Source organism: Brassica oleracea, chromosome C3 (genome assembly GCF_000695525.1).
Source record: "Brassica oleracea var. oleracea cultivar TO1000 chromosome C3, BOL, whole genome shotgun sequence".
In the NCBI taxonomy this organism is placed as follows: Eukaryota; Viridiplantae; Streptophyta; class Magnoliopsida; order Brassicales; family Brassicaceae; genus Brassica; species Brassica oleracea.
In genome coordinates, this window is record NC_027750.1 from 61,582,035 (window position 1) to 61,592,166 (window position 10,132).

Below are 10,132 nucleotides of genomic sequence, written 5' to 3' on the forward strand. Positions count from 1 at the left end.
AAACATAAAATAAGTAATAAATATAAAATATTTATCCTGCACAAGGCACATATCTTAACTTAAGTATGAGAAAAATATTGAAGATAGATTGGATTGTCACGTGAACGTAAACTTTCATAACAAAAATTAACTTTTAAATTGCTAAATAATGATATAAAACCGAACTGGCATAGTTTCATTGTAACCAAATAGTAGGCCTGAGATTCTTCGGCCTAAACGTTAGGTTATTATGCGATAAGTGATTTTTTTACCTAAAATATTTTTAAAAATAGGTTCAGCTCATCAGTAAACAAATTATGTAATTAACAAAAAAATATTAAAAAAAATTGTTTAAGGGTCAAAAATATTAATTCGATCAAAATATAAATTTTATTTTTCTATAAATATTTCTCAAATAATTTTCATATAAAATCACATTTGCGCATGTCTTATCCTAGTATATTATTCAGATGTAAATATTTATATATCTGTACCCTCTATGAGGTCGGGAGGGTTTGCGCTCATGACAAAAGCCGAAGTCGTGTTGACAAGATGACTTCATTACTTTCAGTGACCAACATATAATATTATAATATGCAAATTATATATGTACATTATTTTCTCTTGTCTGTAACAATAAACGAGTAATGAAATTATATTTTATTGGATTCTTCTTCTAACAACCAAATAAGAGTTCTTATGAGCCAACAAGAATACAGCACACACTATCAAATAATCAAACCCATGAAATTTCCTTCTCTTTTTTTCCTTGCCATTTTCTAGCAGCTATATAAACTCATATCATATACCTCAGTTTCAATCAACAAATACATCTAAAATATCATCAATACCTATAAAACATGAAGTTTTCTTGCGGCACAAGATTTGCATTCTTGGTTCTCTTTCTCTTTGCAGCACAATCTGTGGCTGTATACGCGGGTAGCTTCCACAAAGATGTGAAAATACACTGGGGTGATGGACGTGGAAAGATTCGGGACAGAGATGGAAAGCTTCTTTCTCTCTCACTCGACAAATCCTCCGGTTCAGGTTTTCAATCCAACCAGGAGTTTCTATACGGTAAAGCCGAGGTTCAAATGAAACTTGTCCCTGGTAACTCTGCTGGAACCGTCACAACATTCTACGTAAGTAACATAAAATTTTGAAAGCATCCTTTGGCATCTTTCCCTATTGGCTTGATTACAAATAATTGATTAGTATGGCGGTGTTTTATGGTTACTTTATGTAGCTTAAATCGCCCGGAACTACTTGGGATGAGATCGATTTTGAGTTCTTGGGAAACATAAGTGGACATCCATATACTCTTCATACTAATGTTTACACACAAGGCTCTGGAGAAAAAGAACAACAGTTTCATCTATGGTTTGACCCAACCGTTAACTTTCACACTTATTGCATCACATGGAATCCCCAAAGAATTATGTAAGAATATCCTTCCATCCCTTGTACATTGATCTTATATGGACTATAGCCTCATGAACTTATTGCTAAGGTTCATGGACTTCCAACTAAAATCAATGGAAAATTAGTAGAATATCACATGTCCTTAGATATAATTCTATGTCTCAATACATTTTTTCAATGTTGGATTCCTAATGATTCTCTTTTGTTTCCTCTCTTCTAGTTTTACAGTTGATGGCATTCCTATTAGAGAGTTCAAGAACACCGAATCCATGGGAGTTCCTTTCCCAAAGAACCAACCAATGAGGCTCTATGCGAGCCTTTGGGAAGCCGAGCATTGGGCCACAAGGGGAGGATTGGAGAAAACAGATTGGTCAAAAGCTCCTTTCACTGCTTTCTACAGAAACTACAATGTGGAAGGATGTGTTTGGGCTAATGGTAAATCATCTTGCCCCGGGAATTCTCCATGGTTCACTCAAAAAGTTGATTTTGAAGGCCAGAAAAAAATGAAATGGGCACAGAGTAAGTACATGATCTACAACTATTGCACCGATAAGAGAAGGTTTCCTCGAGGTGTTCCTGCAGTGTGCACTTAAATTGTTTGTTCTTTTGATTCGTGAATATGTTACTTGGGATTGTCATTGTTACTGGAATGAGTCTTATCTATTATTTTCATTTATTTGTTGCTCATATTATGTGTGTGTGGTGATTGTGTAAGATTTTTTAAAGTAATAACAAATAATAAATTATGGAAACAAGAGTATTCGCTACTAAAACTTAATGAAACTTTAAATTGTTTGACTGAATTTGTAACATTCTTAAACATTGAGAGAGGTTTAACCGTTTAATCTACAACAATGCTTGAGAAGAACATAACGGGGACAATCCAAATTTCAACACATTATTCTGAAGTGTTTTATTGCTCACCAAAAAAAAAAACATTTTTAGGCTTGGTTTCAAGCTTGTTCGTAGAAATGGCTTGACTTAGCAGTAAGATAGAAATGGATTGGCTTATTAGCAGAGCCGGTCCTGACTTTTTGGTGGCTAGAAGGGAATAAAAAAAAAAGGCTGGTTCATAAATTTTTTTTACTAATTGTTTTTAAATAACTAAATAAAAAGTTTTAAACAAAAACGTTTAAAAACATGAAAACCAATACATTACCGCTGAAACGTTAGACGTTAAACGTGGTATATATGCTCATACTAGATCCTTACCAAGAAGAGTTTACGAAGAAAAGATCCACTATAGATCGCGAACACTAACTGTAGTCAGAACCGTTGCTCACCCTTGTAAAAGAAGGCAAGAGCCATGGAAAAACTCCATTGCTAGTCGGTATACTCAATTTGGCAGGAAAGAAATGTTATATCGAATGCGAGAACGTAAGTTAACTCCAGCTCAGCTGCTCAAGTTATCTCGTTTTATATACAATATACTATAAGAAGAATATTGTGTCTCATTTACAAAAAAAAAAAAAGAAGAATATTGTGGAAAATTATTGAACAAATATAAAAATCCTGTATTCTCAGATTATAAAAACGAGATTAGTACTAATTATTATTACCCGTCCATAGTTATCACTGAAATTTCCCCAGCGGCTGTTGAGCTTATTATTGTTTTTGAAATTGTTGGTTCTCGCAATGCAAATTTATATATATCCACCTGAAAGTTCAAAAGTTTTCTAGGTCAGGCTCTTCTCGGATTGGCTGTTAGATGATAAACAAAATATTAAGAAGTTGTTTTTTAGTGTTTAGGCAAGAATATATACAATAAAAACTTTATAAATTAATACTCGATAAACTAATAAACACAATAAATTAATAAATTTATTCGGTTCCAAATTAGACCGGTTCAAAATATGACACAAATCGATAAGTAATAAGATAATCATTTTTTAGAAAATTTCATGTAAATATATAGTCCAATTAAAATCACAAATTAATAATTTATATATCTATATTTTGTATAATTATATCTATTTTTAATACTTTAATAATATTTAATAAAATATATCTAAATCAAATTTAAATTCTCTGAAACATATTTTATATATACTAAATAATATAATAACAACAATATGAAAGATTTCTAAAATTTGATTAAAGTATATATGGTAAAATCAACTATTTTTTATTTTACACAAAATATATTCTAAAATATAAATATCTAAACAAGGAAACTTTTATAAATTAATATAATACCATAGTTCTAGCATTATAGAGTTTTTACTCTATATTTATAGAATAATAAATGAAATTTGTTGATGATTATCCATTGAAATAGATATGGACATATGTGGATAATAACAATATTGATAGTTAATTAGTGAAGATTAGAGTTCAGAAAAGTGATCGTAGTAACATTATTATTATATTATTATTGGCCATAATCAATTATGAAAAGGACTTGGAGACTTTCTTTTTCTTCGAGTACTTGGAGACTTTATGTCTTAATTGGACAAACCAAAATAATTGGTGTTAATTGCTAATTGCGCTTATCCCTTGAGATCAGCTGGTTAAATGAAAATGACATCCAGCCAATGGTTTTAGGAAAAAAAAAACATACGAGGATATTTGGTTAGCCACACAGTGTGTTCTGTAACAACTGTCGATGAATAATTTGGTTCTAAATAATTGTGTGGTTATGTGGCGAGACTACACTCTCGCTTCTATATTTTGCATTCTTTGACGAATGCATCGTCATCGTCATCAGTCATCACTCTTCAGTCTCATCTTCTTCGACACTTCACCAATATAGAAAACATCTAAACGTTTAAACATGTAATGGTGGTGATAAATACGACCTGGAAGGCTGGAACATTGATTGATCCCGGAATTTGACAAGACCATACATAGCTGTCCTTAAAATGAATTATATAGTGAACTGAATTAACAGTGAGATTAGGCCCCTGATTAAGAATTCTGATGAGCCATCACACTAAGAAATTAATTTCGTAATGGTACAGCTGTAAAGCTTAGTAGGACCAAGTTGATGTTTGGTTAGGCAGTCCAAATCAAAATTTCCATATCTCATCCAATGATTCCTATTCATATGTGTATCTATAGCTTTAGTTACGTAGCTACCCCATCTTAGTTCTTATGGTCCATATACTATTACTTAGGTATTCAAAACTCAAAAGTATATACTTTTTTTTTTTGAGCAAAACTCAAAAATATATACTATTATTAAAAACCAACCTGTCTTTTGCACTTAACTCAAATCATGTCAGTGTAATAATGAAATTGAATTTGTTTGACAAATGTTACTGTTTTATTAGTGGAGTTTTTTTCTGCAAATACTTTTCATTAGTGGAGTTCGTATGTCATGCTTTCTATTAAAGAATTTTACGCGATGGTTCTAAAATGTGAGTAGCTTGACATTCAATCTCAAATTATCAATATAATAAATATACAAAAATTATCAGGATATATTTCTTTGAGTTAGAGATTCTTCTCGTCGACCCAAATTAACCAGTTATTCAAAAGTTAGTAACAATTACATTTGTCGATAACCTATAGTTTTATGATATGATTTGGCAATGATATGAAAACTCAATATGAAAATTTGGAAAATGACCATTTATTAGTAATTTTGGCGTGGAAACAGAAGACAAAATTAGCAAAAAATAATTATTGAGATACTGATCGTTGCTTGTTCGTTAAAACGAACGAAAGAGGAGGAAAATAGCTTTGGTGCTTGAAGAAAAATAGAAAAGAGCAGTTGAGATTGGACCAGTCATTTCCAATAAATATTAGTTAATTGTTCTATTTTAATTCAGCTGTATTTTTGTTGAGTCTTTTTCATATAATACATCAATTATCATATAATTTACAGAATTAGAAAGTTAAATTAGACTTATAGGCATGGTTGCACATATTGATTAGAACTTTTTATTTATTTATTTGTTGCATGGAACATCTTTATTTAGTCCCTTCATTAATTAGTGACCAACCAAAAGAAATTGTCCTTTTTGTTTAAAAAGAGAGAAAAATAAAGCGTGTCTATTGCTCCTACTTGCACCTCCGTTAACGCAATCAGATCTTTAATTCATACAACTAAACTCTTACTTTTCGTCGTTGCTTCTACTCGTCAAATCACACAACCCCCAATTTAGTTTTTTATCACATCGTAACAGTATTGGGCTGCCAAAAAAAATGTGTACGATTAAAAAGCTTGATGTAGAATGCATGTAGAAAAGTTCGACTTGAGAGTCAAAACAAGTTGTTTTATTCCAGAAACATGGTCCAGTTACGCCCCAATAATTGGATACACACAAACTCTGAAACAAAACAAAAGAATATAAAAAATATATTTAGTAAAAAAGGAAAAAGTTATATAAAAGTGATATTCTCCTCAAATTTCAACTAAATTTTGAGAACTTGAAGTCGAACAATTTCACACGTAATGTTCCTCTAGACCTCTTATTTTTGTCTCTCCTATAGGCCTCTACGTAGTGATTTAGGCTGTACTAAAACATTTGAATTTGGTAATCTTGTGCAATCTATAATAAACATATATACAAAGCATGCACCAGTTATATAGCAAACGATTATTCAATATCCTCAGTTAGAAGTTTTAACCCAAAGTTATAACCCAAAGAAAAGTTCATATCAGTTTTCAATATAAGAATTTAAATAAAAAATAGAGAATTAATATCTAACGATGTGCCCATATATAACTCTTTTTTTTGGTTAATCATAATGATATATAACTTATTATCTCTTTTCCAAAAAAAAAAACTCATTATCTCTATATAAACTTTTAAAGGATGGTAAAATATTAATATGTTTACCAAATGATGGAGGATTGGAGGTACTCAAGACTCCAGCTGTGATACATCTTGCATGCAATATTGCAATGTTTACCCACTCTCTTCTCATTTATTTTATTAAGTACTCTTATTATTACTTCTCCTCCCACTATATATATACATGTCTTCCCTCTTATCTCTTCCTCACATTCCTCACCAAACACAAAGATATGTCTTCTTTCAAAATATTCTTCTTCTCAGCTCTACTCGCGGCTGTGTTTTCAGCCTCGGCAGCTGACTTCAACAGCGACGTCAACGTAGCATGGGGAAACGGCCGTGGGAAGATACTCAACAACGGCCAGCTTCTTACTCTCACCTTAGACAAGTCCTCTGGTTCTGGTTTTCAATCCAAAGCAGAGTATTTGTTCGGAAAGATCGATATGCAGATTAAGCTCGTGCCCGGTAACTCGGCAGGAACAGTAACAACTTTCTACGTAAGTAACTTAACCTAGGAGTGTTTTAATGTGATTTGGATTGATAATCTTGATTGTTTGTCTATTTTTATAACTTGCAGCTGAAGTCAGAAGGATCGACTTGGGATGAGATTGATTTTGAGTTCTTGGGTAATATGAGTGGAGATCCTTATACTTTACATACTAATGTCTACACTCAAGGTAAAGGTGACAAAGAACAACAGTTCCATCTTTGGTTCGACCCAGCCGCGAACTTCCACACTTACTCAATCCTCTGGAACCCTCAAAGAATCATGTAAGTAAATAAAATCTCACATTTCTTACTCCGCAAGTAACACTCAACAAAACCCTAACTAGGGTTTATTTATGTTTATCCGCAAATCCTAAACATAGCTAAGTAAAACATTGGCACTGCGTCTCCAAATTTTTTTAGATAATACTCCATCTATTTCATAAAGAGCGTCACTTTGGATTTTTTTTTGTTGAAAAAATATCATTTTACAATTTCAATAGAAAAAATATCATTTTACAATTTCAATGTAATTTTATACATTAAATCTATCTTTTTGTCTTTTTGAATATCCAATAGATTTGTATTTAAATCATTTTCATTTAACTAAACATACATTGAATAAAAATATATTAGTTTATTATACAATTTTCTTAATCTCAGTAAAAATGTCAAAGTGATACTTTACAAGAAAGGGATGTAGTATATATGAAGATAAGTCCTTAAATTGTTTCTTAAAAAATTACTAAAATTCTTAGTAATTTGTTTAAAGCTTACAGGGTTAACACTTTATTATCTAATGTGTTCTGTATATTTTCTTTGTTTTGCTTAGATGGACCGTCGATAATACACCGATTAGAGAGTTTAAGAACTCTGAGCCTCTCGGTGTTTTGTTTCCAAAGAGCAAGCCGATGAGGATGTACGCGAGTTTATGGAACGCAGATGATTGGGCAACGAGAGGCGGTCTGGTTAAAACGGATTGGTCCAAAGCTCCATTCGTGGCTTCTTACAGGCACATTAAATGTGATGGGTGTGTTCATGCTAACGGCCGGTCGTCTTGTAGCTCGACGAGACCAACCTCTAATTGGTACACTCAACAAATGGATTCGACGAGCCAAGCTAGGCTCAGATGGGTCCAGAAGAATTATATGATCTACAATTATTGTACGGATAGTAAGAGGTTCCCTCAGGGAATCCCTCGGGAATGTGCAACAAGCGCATAGACTTTTACTTCTCATGTTCCTCTGCTTTCTTTCTATCCTATGTGAATGCTCTGTTACTTCTTTTGTTACTTGTGTTTGATTCTTTTGATTGTATATCGTTGTCCAATAAAGCAAAAGGGTGTGTCTACATATGTAAGAGATGTTTGTGAAAAAAAATACTCTGTTTTATGAAAATGATAGTTCTTTTTATATAGATAAAAAAAGATGATTTGCTTCACTTATATTGTAAACAATATGAGAAACGTGTTAAATGCATCTCAAAATGCAATGGCTGGAAAAATGTCAGTCTAAAACTAATCAAATTTTGTTATTACTCCTTCCATTTTTAAAGATAATTTTTTTAAATACATTATTATGTTTATTCAATTACTATTAATTTAACATCTATAAGACCAAGAACTTACATGTACACTGTACGCTATAGGTTTTTCTTTTTACCTATTGAGATGGAGAATTTAAGGTGGCCAGAAACGTGAAAATTTACCTTTAGGTAAAATCAAACAACTAATAATAACTCAATTAGGTAAAAACAAACAAAATATCTAAACAAACATAAAGCTAAGTGAATGGAATACTGCATCAATTTAATCACTCAACCTTCTCGTGATTGGACGACATCTTCTATGTCTTTTACGCTCTTTGATTTTAGATCTTCTTCTTTTTCTTGTTCTTGGACAACCGAAGCCCAAAGTCCAAAAATTCATATAACAAAATAGTGATGCTACAAACTAAAAGAAACTCAAGTCAAAAAACATAAGAGAATACAATTATATTTATCTAGACAATATAATCCTTCTTCTTTCTCCATAGCCACTGAAAAAACATGATATAAGATTTATATGAACAAATCCAGAAAAAATCACATAATAAAAAAAATATACATAAGATATCCGAAGCAATAAGACGTCACTTAATATGATATAAACTAAACTAAAATTTAAAAAGATAAGATATGAATAGGGTTTTTTTATAATATTATCGTGTGAACAAAAAGATAACAAATGGTTAAATATATACTCCCTCTGTTTCATTATAAGTGTCATTTTAGGTTTCGGCACACAGATTAAGGAAACAATTAATTTTTGTACATTTCCTATAAAAACACTATTACCTATACACCTAACCATATTTCAACCAATATAAAAATAAATTTTGCATTGAGAAACGACACTTATTTTGTAACGAAAAAAATTCTCTCAAACGACACTTAATATGAAACGGATGGAGTATTATAATCTAGCAACATTATATATTTATTAAGTAAAACTATTAATTAGAATTATCAAGCATATGATAAATAATTAAAATTACTTAAAATTATGGAAAACATGACAAATAAGCAAAAATAAAATTATGGAGAACATGACAAATCAGCAAAATCACTTAGGAGGGTGTATTGAATTAATGATTTTAGGAGATTGTGGGATTTGGTTAAAATCTCATGTTAGTCAAGTAATGATTTGAAAAAAGAAATCCAAATCATGTGTTATTCAATATGGAATTTGTATAAAGTTATTATAAATCACTTACAATCCCTTGTTATTCAATTAACAATTTGTAAAACTTATATCAAATCCACTGTTATTCAAAGCTAAATAAGATTTTAAAAAGAAGATTTGTGAAAAGAATTTGAGGAGAGTTTACATCATCTTTTAGACCATCTCCAATGTATTTCTCTATTTTTTCCTCTATAATAGAGGAACTCTATAATAGAGATGAGTTTCTCTCTAATGTATTCCTCTATTTTTTCCTCTAAAAAGGAATATTCTTGAAAGATTCTTTTTCAATTTTACAAATAATACCTTTTATTTGTGAAAGTTAAAAACCAACAAAATTTATTTTAAAATTTCATAAAATTATGATATTATTTAAATTAAATATTTCTTTAGAAACTATTATGTAAATAAAAATATTATTCGATTCATATGAAAAGTGTATTTCGCTAAAAATGTTTTATTTTTGGTTATAATTATTAGATTGAAAAGTTAAAGGACGCTTTGAAAAAAAAATGCCTCTATTATAGGGGATGTTATTTATTCCTCTAAATATATACGTGAAAATAACAATATCTATTTTAGAAGAAGAATTAGAGGTGAATTGGAATGAATTTTCCTATACTATATCATTTAGAGTCAAAAATAGCAAAGGGTCGGAAATGCTCTCAGATTATGTACTTTTAGTAAATTATTTTTTAGTTTATTTTTTTTGTAAACTAAATCTTCACCAAACTCAAGTTACATTATTTATCTTTACTATTTTATTGTTTTATTTGGTGTATCT

The 10,132-nt window shown here is 30.6% G+C and overlaps 2 protein-coding genes across 2 annotated transcripts; both read left to right on the plus strand.

Moving 5' to 3' along the window:
- The first annotated feature begins 694 nt into the window (after positions 1 to 694).
- On the plus strand, positions 695 to 2,139 carry LOC106332372 (probable xyloglucan endotransglucosylase/hydrolase protein 18). The gene is made up of 3 exons (XM_013770840.1): positions 695 to 1,121; positions 1,226 to 1,419; positions 1,622 to 2,139. The coding sequence occupies exons 1-3, from the start codon at positions 840 to 842 to the stop codon at positions 1,992 to 1,994; spliced, it is 849 nt and encodes a 282-aa protein (XP_013626294.1). The 5' UTR covers positions 695 to 839; the 3' UTR covers positions 1,995 to 2,139.
- A 4,199-nt stretch (positions 2,140 to 6,338) lies between these two features.
- LOC106328920 (xyloglucan endotransglucosylase/hydrolase protein 24-like) lies at positions 6,339 to 7,983 on the plus strand. Its single transcript, XM_013767461.1, has 3 exons — positions 6,339 to 6,640; positions 6,721 to 6,914; positions 7,462 to 7,983. The coding sequence occupies exons 1-3, from the start codon at positions 6,377 to 6,379 to the stop codon at positions 7,850 to 7,852; spliced, it is 849 nt and encodes a 282-aa protein (XP_013622915.1). The 5' UTR covers positions 6,339 to 6,376; the 3' UTR covers positions 7,853 to 7,983.
- The last annotated feature ends 2,149 nt before the right edge of the window (positions 7,984 to 10,132 follow it).

Coding starts and splice junctions, on each gene's coding strand:
- LOC106328920 (XM_013767461.1), top strand. CDS start 6,377: ATGTCTTCTTTCAAAATATTCTTCTTCTCAGCTCTACTCGCGGCTGTG. Junction 6,641..6,720: donor GAACAGTAACAACTTTCTAC/GTAAGTAACTTA, acceptor TATAACTTGCAG/CTGAAGTCAGAAGGATCGAC. Junction 6,915..7,461: donor TGGAACCCTCAAAGAATCAT/GTAAGTAAATAA, acceptor TGTTTTGCTTAG/ATGGACCGTCGATAATACAC.
- LOC106332372 (XM_013770840.1), top strand. CDS start 840: ATGAAGTTTTCTTGCGGCACAAGATTTGCATTCTTGGTTCTCTTTCTC. Junction 1,122..1,225: donor GAACCGTCACAACATTCTAC/GTAAGTAACATA, acceptor TACTTTATGTAG/CTTAAATCGCCCGGAACTAC. Junction 1,420..1,621: donor TGGAATCCCCAAAGAATTAT/GTAAGAATATCC, acceptor CCTCTCTTCTAG/TTTTACAGTTGATGGCATTC.